The following is a 21229-nucleotide window of genomic DNA, read 5'->3' on the forward strand; positions in this document are numbered from 1 at the left end:
AAAAAAAAAAAACAGAGTGTGGAATTATACCTAAAGTGGAAAATGCAGATCAGGAAGGAAGATTTCTTTGATAACTCAAGAGGCAGTGCCCTACTTTTTGAGGCTAGATCAGGGTGCCTTAGAACACGCAGCTACAAAAAGAAGTTTAACAATGAAGATGACGCATGTGCTGTATGTGGAAACTCCAGTGAAACAATTGACCATATTATACTCGAATGCAATGGTATCCATCCGGAAGTTGATGCAGGCGCAATCACTGTTCCTGAAGCTCTGGGGTTTAGAGATAACAGTGGCCGGGTGAATAAACCGGCGGTGGAAACTAGCAAAAAAACGGCTGGAAGATTGGTGGCTTAAAAGCAGAGAAGTTATGTTAGTAGGGGTGTACGAATAGTACTTTTTCCAAACCGAATCGAATACGAATAGTGCACTCTTGCTATCGAATCGAATACGAATAATGTAGCTAAAAAGCGAATCGAATACGAATCAAATAGTGAAAGCAGCGAATCGAATACGAATCGAATAGTAGAGCGCTATAGAGCGCTCTACTATTCGTTATAGCGCTGTTATAGCGCTGCGGTAGAGCGCTATAGCTCGTGGAGTAATATATCTGACGGGAAAACGCTGATCTCCTCTAGGGGGCGCAACTATTAATCTCTACGCATATTGTCAGTTGCTGGTTGTTTTTATCTACAACAATTACGTTTGAACGAGTTCATTTAGTGAACTAGATTGCATGATACAATATATCAGAGATTACGAATGGCTGAGCGACGCTTTCGTCCGACTTGCGTCCGAGTAACCCGAGGCCATAGAGTTGCGCTTCCCCTGCTGTTTGCTCTTCGAACTAGTTATCGATCTCCTCATCTTCCTCTTCTTTTCAGTGACTTTCGTTGCTTTCATTCTTTCTCAATTAGCTCGCGTGCTCCCCTCTATCTGGCGCTAGGCGATTACAACTGGCGCTAGGCGACCTGAGATATATAGTGGAGAGTTGTATGAGCATGAGCTGACAACATTCATGCAACTCTCATGTCATGCGCCACTCGCATAATAAACTTAACCTCAACTATTGATGATGAAAGTGAATGAAATTTTTAGGGAATAAACATGTAGCGTTACTTCTCGGCAGATTAGAGACGTGTGAACTATGACACGACTACGATAAGTTGCCTCCGCGATTCGTGATATGTCCAATCTTTAAGAATATTTCCATGCGAATGGACCGTGTTGCGGCCACGCTGAAGCATGTAGGCTCCCTAAACGGTGATCTCTGCTTCTCGCGTAGGTTTATTGCGGCAGCAAGCTGTGCCTGCTCGGAGCTGACGCTGCCTTCGCGAGAATGGTCGGAGGTAACCGAGACGTTAATTCGTGCCAGTTATTCGAAAAGTATTCGAAAATTATTCGAAAATTTGCGAATATATTCGAACAGTTTCGAATAATTCTCAATTTCCACTATTTGATTCGTTTAACGAATCGAATATTATGATATTCGATTCGATATTCGAAAATTTCGAATATTCGCACACCCCTATATGTTAGTAATGTAGGAGCAAAATTTAATAAATAGAATGATGGTTTAGTTAACCATTCTAAATCAATAACTAAGATATATGGAGAAAAATGAGCATGATAGCTACTACTACCACCCCGTTTCAAAGGGGACGCTCCTATATTCCATCCATCCATCCATCCATCCATCCATCCATCCATCCATCCATCCATCCATCCATCCATCCATCCATCCATCCATCCATACATCCATCCATCCATCCATCCATCCATCCATCCATCCATCCATCCATCCATCCATCCATCCATCCATCCATCCATCCATCCATCCATCCATCCATCCATCCATCCATCCATCCATCCATCCATCCATCCATCCATCCATCCATCCATCCATCCATCCATCCATCCATCCATCCATCCATCCATCCATCCATCCATCCATCCATCCATCCATCCATCCATCCATCCATCCATCCATCCATCCATCCATCCATCCATCCATCCATCCATCCATCCATCCATCCATCCATCCATCCATCCATCCATCCATCCATCCATCCATCCATCCATCCATCCATCCATCCATCCATCCATCCATCCATCCATCCATCCATCCATCCATCCATCCATCCATCCATCCATCCATCCATCCATCCATCCATCCATCCATCCATCCATCCATCCATCCATCCATCCATCCATCCATCCATCCATCCATCCATCCATCCATCCATCCATCCATCCATCCATCCATCCATCCATCCATCCATCCATCCATCCATCCATCCATCCATCCATCCATCCATCCATCCATCCATCCATCCATCCATCCATCCATCCATCCATCCATCCATCCATCCATCCATGTTCGTATACAGACAACATTAATACCCAAGAAAGTAGCAGGGGGGACAGCGGCCGATGTAGCTCAGTTGGAAGAGCACCGGACGCAATATTCGGAGGTCGTGGGTTGTTTTTTCTTCTATTTTATATATATATATATATATATATATATATATATATATATATATATATATATATATATATATATATATATATATATTTGGCACCACAGACTCACTCCAACACGTCATGTGGTCTCTTAACGTCACACGACTTGAAGACCAATCAGTTGACAGCCATGTCATCTTCCAGCTGCCACTTTCCAAAGCGATTCCCGTGTATTCTCGCTCACAAAGCCGATGCCGATAACGCCGGTGTCGCATTCTCGTAGGCCGGGGTCTCTAACACAATATCTTCAAAAATGCAGATAAGATAAATGTAAACTTCCTCTCGCAAATTCCAATAAAAAGTAATTTCCTTCCAGCATCCATTCACGAGCCATGCATGATAAAGAAACGCCTAAAATAATAGGTCGAATGTACCAAAAAAACTTACCGTTTATCAAAAATTTCAAAACTCTTTACATGAGCCTAACGGCTGCAAAAATGTTTTAGGATCAATCATCTTTGAAACGAGTTTCACGAGCGGGACTCATCGGTGATCGGTGGCAGTTACTTCGATATTGGTTTGTTTACGCGCTTGGTAACCTTCTCTGCAACGGGCTAGTCCGGCTTGTTCGATGGTCTCAGTAGCCTGTCTGTCATGGCTGCGGTCTGTGCCTTTATCGATAGTGGCTTCCTCTACGCCACGCAGCCATGGCACCATGCCGCTTCTTTTTTATGACGTCTGTGGATTCACCCGACGCTATGCTAGTAGTCCTCACCCACACTTGCCCAAATGGTGCATGTATATGGTGTATTTAATTAGGTTAAATGAAGAAGCAGCACAGATAGCATTGCTCAAAACGATTAATCAATACTTTTTTGAAAAACCAAAAAACAGTGTAAAAAAAAAAGAAAAAACGAAATTTCTAGGGGGGCACTAAAGCTTGCTTAAGTGCGTAATGCGAAAGCATTGGAGGTTTTTCCCGCCGCTTGGTGGATTCTCCAGACAATACGCTAGCGAACTTCGACCACACTCAGCCAGGTAGGTGGCTTATGTATATGATGTGATTGCCTAGGTTAAACGAAGAAGCGGTGCAGACGGAAATCCATGAAGACGGCGATGTTCCCTTTACATTCCAAGAGGGTGTTGCATTTGGAACTTGGTGAAGACGATGATGTTTGCTGCACCGAACGAGAGGGTGTTGCCGTTGTACACGAGGCGTGATAGGCTGCGACGATAGTACTGTCATGTCTATGAACGACGATGAAGCTGAGGTTCGTTGCTGCGTAGAACATTTGCTCTTGAAATCTCGTTGTTGTTGTCATTATTTGAGGGCACAACAAAAAAACAACAACAACAACAAAAACGCGATTTCAAGAGCAAATGTTCGGAGCCTGATGGCCTTAAGGCTTCGCATGGTAGCTGTAGAACACGGGCTTTAAAACTGCAAGATAGTTTATTGATTTTACCAAAACTAGATTGTTATGTGCTATCTATGACAAGAAAGCGACCAGGGACGCGAGACGGAGGGCTCCCTGGGCTAGCTTTTGTTTAACCATACCATCCCTATCTGGCACCATATTTCTTGCTTCGGCTGGTCGCCACTTAAATTAGTTGCAGGGGAGGGTTAATCTCCCATAATCACTGGTACTGAAGTTTAAGAGCGTGTTGTCCAGCAAAGACAAATTCGACTTCTAGCGGCACAGCGCGAGGCTATCATACGTGACTCCATTTCGTAGCTCTTTGCCCTGCACCCTGCCCTTATCCGAATATGCGAAGCCTACGAGACTTCACTGAGCATAGACCACGTTGCTTGAAACGAGACCCCACTGAATGTCCACACCACAGAAAACAGAGCCTGCGCTTTGGGGCTCAGTGCGTTCGTCCGACTTTAGGTCATTTGCTTCTGGTGACCGGAGGCTGCGTAGACTTCGCTGAAAAGAACTTATTAGCTCATCTTTTATATCGTGGTGGCCAGCCCTTTTTTTTAGGTAATTTGATTCTGGTGACCGGTGGCTGCGTAGACTTCGCGGAATAGAGCTTATTAGCGCATCTTTTACATCGCGGCGGCCAGCTCTTCTTTAGGTAATTTGCTTCTGGTGACCGGTGGCTGCGTATACGTTGCGGAAAAGAGCTTATTTGCTCATCCTTTACATTGTGGCGGCCAGCCCTTCACTACCTTCTCTTCTCATGCCACCCATTTCCATCCATCATCATGTTCTCTGATCATCAGTGACTGCTAGTTCGCGATCGCAAAAATAACCCCCTAGCCTCGAGCTGTCTTATAGACAAAATGAGCAATTTGCAGTGTTTTAGAAAGGAGTGCTCGTGCTAGGTCAGTAGCCATTGAGTGATATAATCTCCATGTGTGGTCAGGTCTCTTCCCTTGGCTGGTCGTTGCAAAACAATATAGGCGTTTTGTATGGCTCTTTAGGCAAGACATATGTACAATATTGAAGCAGATTTAAAGGAAATGACATAACAGCTTCTCTTATAATTTGGAGCATTGCATTCATGATGAACGGAGTGCTCTGAGAAATTTGTACATTTATTTGTAGATTGCCCTTGAGTGGTTACAACAGTACAGTGTTCGTACCACTCAAAATTAGGATAACTAATATAGTACGTATATCTGCAATACTGTCCTTAGCCCTTCAGCTAGACGCACGTCAAAAGGCCCGGCTTCAAATAAAGAACACTATGTAGAGAGCCGAAATGAAGCGCCTCTTCGTATCTTTAGTTAATCGCAAAATTGTGTGTTAGTTTGTGCATTTCTGCTCTCGCCAGCAGAGTCTAATGCTAATGTATTATATTGGATACAGATCTTGTATCTAACAAAAACTAGTACCTAGAATAAATTATTGCGCATATGAAATGCTTCTCATATTAAGACATGAAATCCAAACGCAATTATTTATTTTTATCAAAGACGACAATTGCCTTGAACCACAACTACTCTCCTAAGAAAGACCTCTGGAGATGGAGGAGGGGGATTTAGTTCATTGCACTTTACATTATTCTACAGCTGCTTCCGGAAGAACTTCTGTGCATGGGCACATCCGTCATCCTTTTCTCATTTCTATTATCTTCCATGCACAGAAAGCCGAGCACCAGAGACTCCTCAGGAGAGCATAGTCTACCCGGAAGTATACGTTGGGGTTGACTCTAACTACGCGAAGGATGCGAACACATCACTTTTACTTGGTTATTTAGTGATCTTTTTCAACGGGGTAAGTTTCTTTACGGGATTTAATCCCGTTGTTTCCTAATCGGTGTGGGCAGGATAACGTAGTTATTGTTTAAGGTGCTAACAATCATGAGAGCTTTTTGTTTGTCGCTCCTTTGTAGCCTTTGGCTATTTTGCGTTATATTTCTTTTACATTGCGTGACATTTGCTACAAGAGCAAGTGCATCGATGCTTTAAGCCCTCTCATCTTCAAGGTTTAAACTGCTGCTTCTGACCCATGGTCTGCTAAGGAACGAAGGCAACCTCTAGCGGAAGGGAGGTGAAGATTGGGGCCACTTACCCACCCTAAAGAATGGGCCGCTTGTAGAATGGGGCAGCTAGGGAAATCACATTGGAACCTTTAAGCGCGAACTTGAAAGCGTGCAGTGGCAATTGATTGCAGGGTGTCATGGATTCCACGCGAAGTGTCCCTATGCTGGACATACTGAGCAACACCTCATCTTCAGAAGAAATGGGTGCACACCATTTAGCCTCTTAAAAATTTACATGTAGTAGCTATAGGTGCGGCACTTTTCTTCGCCCCTTCAACGAGACCCACTATGACAAATATGGCATGAAAGAATAGAGATTATACCGATTTGACAGAGAACCTTGCCTTGGCGTTTTATATCTGTCGCATAATCCTGCGTAACTCTGTAAGGCGAGTATCTGAGTAGCCTTCCTCCACGAAAAATAGCGGGAGCAAAAGAGGTCGCTTTATTTTACAGGCGACGTTTCCCCAATAGTTTACATGGCAGCCTACCTTATATCAGGGAGAAAAAAAAAAAGAATTAAACGTATGCACTCAAGTCGGCCGCCAACTTAATCTTTTTACAAAATTACTCAAAGCTGCTTATCACACCTGTCCTCGAATAAGATTAGAGAGCCGGATTGTTTGCACCACGTGGTTATACATTGTGTCAGGTTCCTTTGTTATCATTTCCTATTACAGATCCTGTTTTTATGTCAGCCTTTTTTCAATTTTAACGTGCTGATTGTTGTCTTTTAAGTTTCTCCGACTGCCTTGTTTGGGTTTCATGTTTCATTCCACTTTATCTGATTGTAGGGTCACATGTGCCATCTGTCTTTAAAAGCCCCTGTTTTTCAATAAACGTTTCAGGTGCTAGTACCGCACTGTGTTGTCTTCTCCCTCCATCCTGTGCCTGCTGCGGTTTTTATTTTCCTTATGTCTCACCAAATGGCCTACATATCTACCCTCCTAAGTTAGGCCTATTTAATCCTCCCTGCTATTCCACCTCGACCCCTTTACACACCCCCCCCCCCCCCCCCCTCACCTTGGCAGTTATACTTACCCGTTATGTCCTTTCGAATCATGGTTCACCCAGCTTCGCTGCTTTAGCGAGAGCCTACGTGGAGAAGGAGGGCTTGAGGAAAATGGGCTACGGTACATTGATGAACACGTATTCACCTCCAGCCCACTAAACATGCTTCGGGAGCATAGAATACACTTGAGCTTGTCGTGCTGAGAACCATATTTCTCTTCTACTCAGCAGTATGTATATGGCCGCGTTATTGGCAGGGAATGTTATTGTAAACAAACACCTAATGAATATACACGCTTTAAAGTGTATGGCTATTCGGGGCACTTCACTATGTCTCTTCGACACATTACGGAGAAGGCAAGGAACGCGTGACGTTCATGCTGTAGGCCAACGTTCAAGCAATAAAAGAGAGGCAACTTCGTATCATTCTACTGGCTGCAGTCACATACCATCATTCATGGAATGAGAAAATTGATCCACTGACCTAATCGGCTGTCTTGTGCGGCGCACCATTTAATGTATAGAATGACCTTCCTTCATTTTTTTCTTGATTTTTCCTTACACAAAACTGAAGTGGACCACAATCACAACTATTATTAGGAATGGGAAGTTGATGATTGACGTGAGGAATAGCTGTCTTATCGACAACGCCTCCACCCTTATTTATGTTAGCAGTTTTTTCCGACAGGTCCTTCTTCAGGACAGAAAGTGCTGAATTTAATATTTCCTGAGGACATAATGTTGCTATATGATTGTACAAGAATTAAGATAAAGTGTGCAATGTGTATAGCGTGTAACTTCCTAAAGGGAATAATGCTAAGATTAAGGCTATCATGCATTCCGTAGCGGGGGGCTCCGGTGAAGTTTGGCCACTTCGGTCTTTCTTACGTGCACTGATTTTGGTGTAAGGGTGGTTGGCGTTTCTCTCTGTTCGAAATGGAGCTGCCGCACTACGGATTACACACACATTCCCTGCCTCAGCGGAAGGTCATGTTCATGAAAATGGAACTCAAATACATAGGCAGGAAAAATCCACAACCATCCAAGAGCAATAAAGAAAAGTCATGAATTGGTGATGAATGATTCTGAAAGTAGCCAGATATAATAATTTGTGATGGGCTGCCAACTAAAAGAAATGCATTGATTAGGAATAGTGAGGCAATTTTCGCACTGGCGATAAAAATAAAGAAGTATATGAACAGGGCAATGAAGATACACATTTAATTTTAACTTTTGAAAAGACCATATCACCTCTGCTCTGATCCGCTATAAAAGGCTTTAGTGTTATACAAACGTCAAATAGGCTAATTTAATCTGCTAAGTTACAGTTCAACGTGGCGCCGTCACACTAGCGTGAAGAAGGCGTACTGGCCAACATTTTTATCATTGAGACCATTTGCGTTAGGATAACTTAAAATGCCTTGAGACTACAGCAGTGTTATTGACTTCAACATTCTCTCCCTTCCAGCGGGTTCCAGTAAAATATCATGAGAAATTATGTTTTTGGCATATGCTTCTTTATTTGTAGATCAATTTGAAGCTTGCCGAATTGAGGGCGCCGAGAGTTCAACTCCGCTTGGTTGGCTTAATGATTGGAGCAGCAGTGGTAGGTATTACATATTACAGTTTTGTCAATAAATTTTCATTTTTAGAAAATGAGTAGAGCACCGAACAAGCATAGTCCACACAAACGTTTCATTTTTCAGGACCGCAGCTTTACCCGCACCGGTCCATACGTAGATGCTGACCGGGCGATCAGTGACTTTTTCAATTACGTAAATCCTGGTATAGGCTTGCCTGATATATTCTTCCTTCTGACTGGGTATGTATAACACGTACTCATTGAAGTCAGCACGGAGCTGAATTTTTGTCGTGCAGGCGATGTTTAAAATACATCATCCGCTAAAACTAAAGCAGTTTTTTGTCTTGCAAGATTGCCCATTATTGTTTAAGAAAAACAAAAGTTGTGCGTGTAATGTTCTATATACAGACTGAAATAAGAGCTGCTCCTTGTGATCCACACCTATTACAACGTCGATAATAAGCTGACGTGCGACGCCCGCAGCACACATAAAATAATTTGAAAACCGTAATCTATAAGCGAGGCGTTCGTGCCCGTTAAAAATACACCACCAGCAGCTGCACAACTAGAAAGACTAATGACATTAAGAAATTAATGAAAATACAGAGATACCATTTAGTGCCCACTGCAAGGCGAACATCCATAATGCATCACGTGTATGCACCCAGACCTATCCGATAATGTGGTCACCACCACTTCATACAATTCTGCCCATGTCTTTCGCCTATACATAATAGCCCCTGACTCCCTTTTATGTGGCTCTAGTATTAAGGCGGAGCCCTATCTTGGCTCATGGGGAGCGGAAATGTTCCCAGCACATGTCCACAAGAAACGTTCGCTCAAAAGAACAATTAAGAGAAAAATCTATCTCGAATAGGACTCGAAACACGATCCCTGCGATCTCCAGCCGAACGCGCAAACTACTGCACCATCTCGGGTCGTGATCAACCGATCGCTATAATCCTTGTGCAGCGCGAGGATAATAGCAGCGATGACAATGACAATGCAGTAAGTGATAATTTTAATGATGGCAGTAGCAATTCAATTGATGGGGCATTAGGTGCTATTGATACCAGTAGCGAAGCGACCATGGTGATGCCGATGATAGTAGGAATTACAATGACAATGCAACATTCCTGCAAAGTGGCTTTCGTCATTTACGCTCTTTAGCCGACTTAAGCGCAGTCCAGCAATTTCTCCGACAATTCCTGTAAACATTATCAGGCACGCATTTGTCGCACAGTGTTCCGAGTGCTGTCATATACGCGCTCTCGTTTCATATATATAGCGCACATGCGCCAGTGAAGCTGAAGGTTAGCCCGTGACAGGGATTTGAACTAGTGTCTTACGCGCATGTATCTACAGTTTCATATTGTAAAGCGGAGGTTTCGTCGATTACATCTCTCCGATATTGTGTGGAGCTTTACACTCTGCGAGGAACATGCAAACGCACACACTCTAAATGCAATACCAGCAGAAAGAACATTAATGCATATTGCAAACTTTACGCGAAACCATTTTACCCTCATGACTATAATGTATTTTTAACATTCGTACACATAAGAAGAATTAAGTGTTTTTCTATCAATTTCTTGACGCATAGTTACAACGATGACTGCAGTAGAGTAATAGGATAACAGAGGGTGGCTAAGGGAGCCTCTACAAGCTATCTATTCTCGGATTGCAAAAACTGCTGACAAGCACATTTTCGCCGTTAGGGATTTAAGAGCCTGCAGTTTATTGCTGTGATTATTAGCAATGCTATCTATGTTGTGCAACACATGCATTTTCGAATCGCACATTTCTTTAAAGCGACCGCATTAAAGGTCCAGTTGACCAGAAAATCGCCGCCGGTGGCGTTGTCATCGGGAGCGAAAAATCACCAGCATGGCGCTGGCAGGTGGTAGATGGCAGCTGACATAACCGAGCACTGAAGGGATGGATGGTTGCCTGACATTGCATCTTCAAACATCGTGCGTGTGAAGAGTAAATCTCAGAGAAGTGATTAAAAAAACAGCAGTTTGCAGTTGTCTCCCCTTCAGGAACAGGACAAATTTGTTACCAGAATAGCAGTACTGGTTGGTAGTTTTCTAGGCAAAGTGACAATGTTTTGAATATACATATCTTCAATGATGTTTTGTCCAGAAGGCAACAAACCAATAGACTGGCTAGACAAAATTAATTCCGAGACAAACCATGCGCCATCTCGGATATTTCATAAGAACACTGTTTCGCAAATGGTGGTTCCTGTGTGAGCTTCCGCTGTTCAATTGAAGACAATGAGACAGAATATTGGCCTCTCACCCTCCTGAAAAACACGTTGTCGATAAAGATTTGACGTATTCACATTTGGGAATACTCTTTCATAAAAAAATTGAAAAGGTTCAACGCTGCTGAACCAAATATTGAGCGAAAACATTAGCTGCTGGTGACAGAGCTTTCTTCTTCTCTTTTTCTTCTTCCTTAGCCCACATATAAAGCCCCGCTTTAACCAAGCCGCATGAACGTGCCTTAGTGGCCTATAGGGGTAACGTCCCATGTGAAACGTCCCATGTGAAACGAGATACCCAAGTTGGCAGCTCCTGTCGACCGCCGCCTACGCTGAAGGCTCGAAACCTAGAGTAGTATTGCTTTCGCAATAAGACAAATTTCGTGCCCCAAATATTTATTTATTCGCCCAAAAATCCCGTATCTGTGCTCGGGCAATACGAGGATGACTATTCTAACTAATTTATGAAGTATTATCTCTCTTCCTTTTTATCTAATGATGGGGTCGCAAGAAAGGCTCAGCTACAGCCTCCTTTATTATATCCTTCCACGGCGACATTTAAATATCTTAGAGCACTTGTTAACAATACTTCCTTGGCGAAGCGTTTAACTTCCCAACCTCCAACTTTGTCTTTTGTCTAAAAAGAAAACGCTATTATTTCTTCAGTACACCATTTGTGCCGCCTTTTGCCTAGGGGAGGCTTAAAATGCACTCGGCAGCTTTTACACCATGCATACAGCTCTCGGCACCTAACGGTAATTCGTTTGTTGGTTGAGCATAGCCACTTTGCCACGATGCCAGAAAAAAAGAACGGAAACCAGTTTTCTTAGAAAGAAAATTGGCAAGTTTGTATTGCACCGACAATGTAATATGATTGGGAAGGGGGTGCACGCACACGCACAGGCGCGCGCACACATACACATAAACACACGCACACTCACGCGCACATACGCACATGCACGCGCACGTGCACACACACACACACACACACACACACACACACACACACACACACACACACACACACACACACACACACACACACACACACACACACACACACACACACACACACACACACACACACACACACACACACACACACACACACACACACACACACACACACACACACACACACACACACACACACACACACACACACACACACACACACACACACACACACACACACACACACACACACACACACACACACACACACACACACACACACACACACACACACTCACGCGCGCGCGCGCGAGCGAGCGTGCGCGGACGCGCGTCCAAAAGAACACCAGAAAACATTAAGCACTATTCACATTCCTATACACAACGTCAGCTGCTCTATCAGTACATTGAATGATTATTATATTGCTCGCTCTATTTCAACATGTCGCGGCATTTATTGGATGCTTGCAATTGACAGAAGTGCTGGTCACGACAGCAGAAAGTCCATAAAAGTACTTGTTATTTTCTGCAAACGGCTGCAAAACACATTTACGCTGACAGTGGTGTTACGTTTACTCTGCTAAATCTGTTAGCCGTGCGTTTAACAACATTTAGGAGGGATCACATTAGCTGCATTAGAGAGGTGAAACAAATCCCCAGGTGTTATAAAAGAGAAAATAGCGGAAGTTTAACCCTTCTTGATCCTTGTTATCACGAACGAAAGTACCCGTCGCTGCGGCTCAATGGTTTAGATGCTTGGCTACTGAACCCGATTAGTCGGTTTCCCACCAGTTGGAATCCCTTACAATGATTTTTTTATTGTAAAAGCATTACTCGCGGACTAGCTAAGTCCTACTAAAACAACGAATCCCTAGTTTGAACTTGCGAATGCTTGAAGGGCATCTTGTCCTCATTTAGAGGATTAGGGAGAACAAGACAAGGAGGGGCCTTGTGAAGAGGGTCTCCTTAAACCCCTTCAGAGGCTTATGTAGAAAAAGGTGAAGTGGGGCCTCATGTAGAGCTCAAGGTGATTCACCTACAACCGGAAAATTCGGAAAGTAGAGCCTCCGCTTTATTATAGGAAGTGCGCTTGGTACCGGAGAAAAGTAAATAGCCTTGACAAGTGTACAACCGTTTATATTTAAAGCACTCAAATATAGCCTAATGACTTACATACCGTGGCAGTGAGGCATATAAGCTACTATTGCCTTCAGTAAATAGTGCACCATAAATTTACAACGTATTATTGGTGTACGAAAATGCTTTTATATCTTTGAAAAGCTTGTTACCGGATGACAAAACCTCATCGCACTTTCGATGCTAAATTCTCCAGGATAGGCTTGTTGCCTGCGTATTGTTCGTTTTCTTCATTAAGCTGTAATTTTTAGGGAGGACTTGATTGGGATGATTAACGGCGCACCTGACCCAAATCTGTCTGGTAAGTTTGCGATATGGTAGTTCAATACTACTCTTGTCGCCCTTTAGCTGTGGCTTTGGGTTCTGCGATCTCGTTCAACAAGGCATTTCAGTTAACAAATAAGAATTAAGCGTAAACATTAAAACAATACAAAACAACCGTTACTATTTTGTATACGTGCTGCATCATTTGTAGCAGTTACTAGAAGGCAACTGATAATGTGCGTAGTTTATATTAAGGGCAGTCGACAGCCTATAGAGGCGACAAGAAAGCCGTGATAATCTAATTCACGAACGCAAAGAGCGAGGCAAACCATGACTGTGACGGGTTTTCAAATGAAAAGAGAAGACAACTGGGCAGGCTACTTGGAAATTTTAGTGCGTTTTATAGAGGTGAAGTCCGCGTTGACCACATTATACGTGGTGGAATGCGAAGATTGCCGAGTTTTAGAATATGGCTGCCCCTATCGGTTATAGGTATAGGGGAATAGCGGGGCGTGAGTGCTCATGCCCAGCAGAAAGCCACACCTTTCGCCCCCTTTTATCGTAGCATTTTGCGCATGCGCACTCGCGCAATGCTATTCCCTTATCCCTATATAGATAGTGTCCCCCTATTCTAAAACGCGCTATCTTTAAGGTGCAGTCCTTGCCTAAAATGCACAGCTTGAAAGGCTTAATCTCAGCTCTGTAACGCAGTTCCTCGAAACATTCCTAGAATACCTAAGCTTGAGAAGGGAGAGGACGCGATTTCTCAACACTTGCAAATTGGCGAATTGTGGAGATGTGCAATGAGCTTTGTTACATAACTTAAAACTAAGCCCTTTGGGCTGTAAATTTTCGACAAGGGATGTAGATTACCGCATATTCGTTCCTTATTTTATACGATAGCCAAAAAGCCTTCGTGGAGCGGAAAATCCGTGAAAACGTAACGCTCTGACTTATGGGCCCAAGTGACATGTCTGAGGGCTAATTGCTCAATGGGAAGTGTGACGTCATGACGCCATGAGACGTGACTGAGTGCAGCCTGTTGGCGGGGTGAGTGACATAATTAGAAGACGTATCATTGCAGATTTAGGGCATCCGCTAACCAGGTGAGATTGTGGGAGCAGTGATTGGCTTGATGTCAGTTGGCAGCCGCGCTGTGCAGGGTCGAAACGTGCCTGAACGACTCAATGAAAATCAGATTTGGTTACCACAAACATGGAGCAAGTGAATGAAAACACGCATTTTAGGAGATTTCAGGGATGATTTGCGACTGGCCTTGCTCCAAGGAGTCCTAGGTTTCTGGTGGTTAACTGCAATGACTTTCGATTGGATGACCGGGTCAGAACTAAGCAGGATGCCGCCTACTGCTCAAGTGTGGGGTTTTCTGCGTTCTTTTTACTTGCACCAAGAAGTTCCAGAAGAGGGGATGTAATTTTGGTAACTGCTTGCATTTTGTGGATAAGACAGAGTACTGAAGCGAGCTTTCGGTTTGTTGTAGTTTGGTCTGGCCGAAGAAAGGAGCGTCCAAGGATGTTTAAAAAAGATGATGCACGTTTAGGTTCCGACCAGCTGTATGTTTTTTTACCATATAATGTGTGAAGGTGGCTGACGGTCCAGCGTACTGGTTTTAACCACACATGAAGCGCAAGCCGTGGTAATTGGGTCACCGCGACCACTGCCATATAAATCCGCAGTCCTCGGGCACCCACCACAGCATCATACCTAGCAACTTCACAAAGTTACAGCTTCAGTAAGCCAACCTTTTAATGTGCTGGACCTCTGTTCTTCGGCGCTCACCACTCGCCGTCTTGTTTATGTAGGGAGAGAACGGCGTTTGTTCTTACGCGGAAACAACCGATATTTTTGCCTTATTCAGAGGGGACTTAGGTCTCCACAAACAGTGTTTAGTCTGGCTAGGGCGACGCTCAGGTGCCAGAAAAGTATCGGAAGTGTATTAACATCACTGGTGATGCATTCCCGCAGGTCTTCTGCTGCAGGAACACTGTTTTTGCACATGGCTCTCAAGAGCGCACACCGCTGCACTGTCGGCGGAAAGGGGCTCATATTGCCCTGAAGCCTCAGTGCCGACTTCACTATAGTTGGAATCAAGGCCAGTATAATAGTGCATTTCTGGGTGCGTCGAATTCGTTTAAAGTACCAAGCTGCATCACATGAAAGAAAGCATGCTGCTAGACTACTGGCTAAACCGCTTTTATAAATTGCAAGTAAGCACTTGATTCAGTCGAATGCTCAGTGATCGTGAGTGAATCAGAGCGTCGAAGAATCATATATGATATTATTGAGTGTATATCTAGTATCTGCAAAGTATTCATAGTTCTCAAAAATAGTTTAACTAAATTCCCCTAAGGAAAATCGTTCGTAAGGTGCACGTGGTCAATTCGTTAATATTTACCGCTTGCTTCAAACCCTATTCAGGGGTCTGAATTGGGTACCCTTAGAGATAAGTGTTAATAGAGCATAAAACAGTAAACAGAGACTCGCTGATGACGCTACGTTGTTAAGTAAATCAGGTGCGAATTGCAAAAAATGATTATTTACATAAATCGGTAAAGCAGAATAGCCGGTCTCTACCCAGCCCCAGAAGGGATCATGAATCAGCGCTATGTAGCGAGGTGGTGGAAGTGGTAAAGAAATACGTCTACTTAGGACAGGTAGTAACTGCAGTATCTGACTACGAGATTGAAAATACTAGATGCATCAGAATGAGATACAGTATATTTGGTAGGCATTCTCAGATGATGAATGGTCTTTTACCAGTATCGTTCAAGAGAAACGTGTATAGCAGCTGTAACTTGCCGGTACGGACCTTTTTCAACATAAGGGAGGACAAGCAGCGAGCTATAAAAAGAGGGATGATAGGAGTGAGGAGAGAGAAGCGGCTTTAGTCGTTAGTCGTTCTGATAGCTAACACGAGATAATAGCATTAGCATTATAATCGAGCTCAAGAGGAGCATGGGCAGGGAATATTGCCGTAGAAGCATTGGCCAAACTGTTGAAGCGAAACCTAGAGACGACCCTTACACAAACCACTGCGATCCCGAGGCGAACTTGCGAAATCTGGAGCTCATGTAGACCTAACGGCCACAGAAAGAAAAGCAAAGCTGTTGAAGGTATAGGGTTCATGCAGCCGCCATCATGATCTGCAAGCCCCAGTTCGTCACCCCTTTGATCTTCTGTGGTCCGTGAAACGGAGCACATTACGTAGCAAAACGCAGTAAAGAGATTCTCGATCTTAGAAAGCCGCTTCATACGCCTTGTATATTGAATCTCTTGGACAAAATTAGCATGCTGCCTTTTAATAAGATGCCTACAACGTCTCAGTCCAATGCGTGCTATATGGTAATGAATATGGACACACAAATAAGCTCTATGCTATCCTACAGCGCTATCACTCTACACTATTGCCTCAACGGCGTTTTGTCGGCCAGTTGTGTGGTAGTTGGAGGAACCAGGGGCTGCAGCCAGTTGACACTGAATTAAGCTATAAATTGTTTCATAGGAAACTGAAGTCTTAGTGGCTTCTGTTACTTGTGCGATTAGGGAGAAAGCCGCGACGAAGGAAATCTACGGCGTGAAAGAGGAAAGGAACAATGGGACACCTTTGTTCAGGAAGTTGAAATAAGGACGAGGATGTCTAGTCTTTTTAACGAGCACTTGCCACGCACAGCATGTGGAGCTGATTTTTTATTTCGTCTTCAAAACAAGGTGATAGAGATGGTGAAGATCATGCTGAGAGGATAGGGAGCAAACAATTGAAGCAATGTGGATGAAAACGCGAATCAACTTTGCTCCTTTTCCGGTGTCCGACGCATGTTCGTGCTGTCATGCGCTTATCCTTAACGGCTCGTGGCTCGTTTCAAGACGTGTTGGTTGGCAGCGCACAGATACGACAGGAATGTACACGATAGAGGTATATACGTCTAAACAGCTAGGATCTATTATAGAGCAGAAAATTCAGTTACAAGTTGGGGAAGACTGAATTCGCTGAGGCAGGACGCGAGCCGCGCAAATACTCAATGCTCGAAGTGCGTGGCGATGAAGGCAATGCGAACGGATTGGATATGAAAAGTCTCTCCTTCACTATATCCTCACAGCTAGCCCTGCAAGCCGCAAGAAGGAGGCGTCAGAGGCGAGTGAGTTGTTAATGCAGCGCTCAAATTATTAACCATGTAACTAGGATTGGAACCCATCGGCTTGTTTTCGTCGCTGGTGAGCGCGTTCCTATCAAGTTTAGCTTATTAAAGGGTTTCAATGCACCCTTTATGAGAGTGACGTGTCGGGCTAGTTGGTATTGTATATCTAAACAACATTGCTGGGAAATGAACGAAAGACGAACAAAGAAGAACCACTGACCCTGTGTCGGTGGTTCTTTTGTTTTGCGAACTTTATTGCCTCTGGGCATAAACATGCTATGCAAAATGAAAGGTGTGGTAAAATAAATGAGTAAAGGTTGGCTGATGCAGTGAAGTCGAGGAGTGAACTATGATGTGGTCCCTGCGTCCAAGCCGCATATGACTTCGGTTTATGGGGGGATAGGCCAGCTGCCACTAGATGACGGATCCGTGTTGGCTTCAGCGCTGGACATTCCCACAGCAGGTGATAGATGTCAGCTACTGTATTTCTGGATTTGCAGACGGGGCACTCAGGGTGTGGATACTTTGTTCCTCTTTCGTCTTGTTCCCAGCGGTGTTATTAAGATATGCACCCTATATGCCATAGCTCTGGGAACGACTTTTTCCATATTTTAAGTACAGGTTAAAATAATCGGTGATGCAAACTTCGGCGATCGCAATAGACCGATAACCGCAATAGACCGAATATCGCAATATACCGATAACCGCAAACCTTCAGCTATAGTTTTTATCGGTGTCTGTACCAAAATGTTTAAGAGGAGGAGCTACACTTGCCCGGCTCGATGTAGGTCACCTTCACCACTGCAACAAGTTTTCTTATTATTTGAAAACTTGCCATAGTGGCATAGAATGGGGCTGTTTTTAACTTAAAGTCGGGTATACCGTCTTCACAAAACTGGAGCAAGCTCCGTTGATGATGCTGTCGTTTAGCCACAATTGCAAGTTTTCCTACCTTGTAGCCGGTCTTCCTACTTCTTCCAGTCGTCTTTTTCTTGATGACTACATGCATGGGCATGTCCATAAAAAGGGGCGACTATTCACCTCGGCGGCCGACCTTGTAAACGTAAGGCACAAGCTCGAAACTGCCTCTCATGAGTCCCATATCGGCGTGCCACTAATCCTTCTAAGGGACACTTTTAATCCTGATTATGTATTGAGAAAGGGGGTAAGTGCCCTGGGAAATCAGGGCATGAGCACTTTTCCTTATAACAGATGCCAAGATTGGGAGAGTAGAGCGGGGATCAAATAGGAGGCTTGTGGGTGAGGCCTGCTAGAGGCTTGATGTGTAAGGGTGTCTGTTGTTTATGATCGGCATTCGTAGCGTCTTCTTGTATTCAATGTATCTGAATGCGTGTTTTATTAAAACGAAAGCTTTATTATCCCCATTGTGCAAGAATTCGGTCGCTGGCGTGTGGATTCGATGGTACCCCCAAAAAACTTCAGGTGTCCACTTAAATAAGTGTGACAGATACCGCGCCTTTCCCTTCTTGTGAATCAATAGTTAAGGCAAACACCTTTCTAGGCTCATGACAATTTCTTGTCGGCGATATTTGTGTACGAGATGATTCAGCCGGATTCCGCGAGTGACAGATACTGCGCCTTTCCTTTCCTGAAAAGGAATTATAGAACGCCGGTGAACTTGCTGCGTTCAACGGAAGGCTAGTTAAGGCCGACAAGGGGCGCGCGATGTGCCAAGTGCAGCAGCAACGCTCACACTTTCGCATTTCTACACTGCAGAGTCTGCAATGCTCTTAGAACTTTTTTTCTTATTTAGAGCATCTCCTGAGTAACGCTTAGGGTTGTTGCACATCTCTTGAGTTGTTCATTAGTCGCTAAGAGTAGATGTAAATGTGAGCTTCGCTTATAGACGGTATGGCATTTATAGGCCCCCTCGCATCGCGGATAGCATACAGCTCCATTACAAATGAATCCGGATGGTCCGGTATGTACTCCCAATGTGTGAATGCATGCGTGGGGCTGGTAGTTGCCGTTCTTCTTTTACTTTAAATAACTGATGTGTCTGTATCAGCTATGCACATTCCAGGACTTATATCAACCACTGGACGTGTTGTTGGCTGTGCTTTACGAGGGAGCTTAGTAGTCCTGTTAGTCGTCATTGTTGTGTAGGCCCAGGAAGGGGGTGCTGTTATCTTCGCGGTCTGTTCTGTCACCTCATTGTATACGGCTGGAAAAGGCACAGCATACTTCCTCTAAATATCTTATTTCTTCTCTCTGCTGAATAATTTACATCAGAGTGTTCAACTGTGCATATTATTGAAGTGTAGGGGTGGGGTAAAGCTTGGCAAACCTATGATAGTGCGCATTCCGTTTCTATTTATTGTTTCTAGCTATGCCTACTGTCGTTTGATGAGTTTATGGAACTGAGCTTGGTACACAATCCTAGGTTGAAGTACTGAACGTACAAGGTGCCTAAACACCGCAAAGAGGTAGCTATAAATAACGTTGTTTTCAATTTCGAACCCTAGAGGGAGGCAGCTCTACTATAAAAACTGCATTTTGTGCCTTTCCCACGCCATTTACGCCAGGGAGCAGTAATTTCATAATGGTGCTACACATGAAGGATGTCAGTGGCAGCCACGTTTAAAGAAAGAAGTGCTAATTCTAACAGCAGGATTCCTGACAATCTCGTATTCGTGTTAGGCAATAACTCTGCATTCATTTTAGAAAGCCAAGGCGATAGCGACTGTGACGCGCTGAGTTGCACACCCAAATAACGCCACCTGTGACTCAGAGGTTTCTCTTTGCGTCATGACTAAACATTTCTATGCGCTTTTCTGTGTATTACTATGCATTGTATGATATAAATACTTCGAATTTTAGTAGTTTATGACGTGATCCATTATCCACGGCATACATTGATAGCAAGCCGAGCCTTCTGGTTTTTAAACTTTTGTGTTAATTACAACCAGAAACAAATAATTGCTATCAGGAGGAGCGTCGGAAGCCTTATGTGTCCTTTTGCTATTTCTCCAACAGGATCTGTCCCTTCGTCCTCCTTCTCTGTCATCTCCGTTCCTTTCTTGTCTTCGTCTCTTTCTGGGCGTCACAATGTTTTCAAAATCAGAATTACGCGAAAAGCAAGGCGCCCGTGTGCTGTGCGATGTCAGTTCACTTTAAAGAACCCTTTAAAGAACCCCAGGTGGTCGAAATTCCCGGAGTCCTCCACTACGGCGTCTTTCATAGCCTGAGTCGCTTTGGGACGGTAAACCCCAGAAACCAAACCAAACCAATCATAAAAAATATTGGCTACCTAATAAAAAATTGCGATCCCTGTGCGATATTGCGTAGATAAATTGTCAGTTACAGGATTAAATGAGGGCACTGTGTTAATAGTCGAAGCAGGATATCATGCATAAGTTGTTCGCGAGATTTTGAAGCTTTTCAGAAGTTGGCTGCACACGGGAATCATTCCCTGGGAGTGCAATCATTATTGCTCCTTGCCCGCATTCTAAGGAAACCGTATAGCTGTAGTCATTTCTTTTGTAATTTTTACTATGCTCACCTATGACTCTCCACACAGCAGCCCTTCCTGTACGTCGATTGCTGGGATGGCTTCAATGCTGCCTTGCGGTTTCGGAACTTAGATACCACATGTAAGCTCACAGAACATGATACCATGTACCGAAAGCTCGTGAGCATCACCAACGACTCTATTAGGAACACGAATCATGCCCCAGATTGATAGCATCGAGAAATTCTCAAGCGAACTTTTCTCCCGAATGGGTAGGTACTATACCAAAAGGTTAAGAATATTTATTGTTCGGGCAGTTCATCAATCTCAACATGTTTTGAAAAAAAAAAAAAAGTAGTTGTGAAGTATTCACTGCGACAGAAAGCGCAATAATGGGTTAACTAAAGATGCAAGATTTTTCTTGTTAACTG

General features: G+C 43.9%; 1 protein-coding gene across 1 annotated transcript in view; it reads left to right on the top strand.

The window, feature by feature from the left end:
* Positions 1 to 21029, top strand: part of LOC146175698 (uncharacterized) — a 66056-nt gene extending 45027 nt beyond the window's left edge. The window contains exons 7-9 of the mRNA XM_084581185.1: positions 5557 to 5687; positions 8495 to 8572; positions 20868 to 21029. Coding sequence (XP_084437311.1) covers positions 5557 to 5687; positions 8495 to 8572; positions 20868 to 21029 — 371 coding nt within the window. The remainder of the gene's footprint in view (positions 1 to 5556; positions 5688 to 8494; positions 8573 to 20867) is intronic.
* Positions 21030 to 21229: the final 200 nt, after the last annotated feature.

Source organism: Amblyomma maculatum, chromosome 10, assembly GCF_055883805.1.
Source record: "Amblyomma maculatum isolate TAMU_Amacu chromosome 10, ASM5588380v1, whole genome shotgun sequence".
NCBI classification, from domain to species: Eukaryota; Metazoa; Arthropoda; class Arachnida; order Ixodida; family Ixodidae; genus Amblyomma; species Amblyomma maculatum.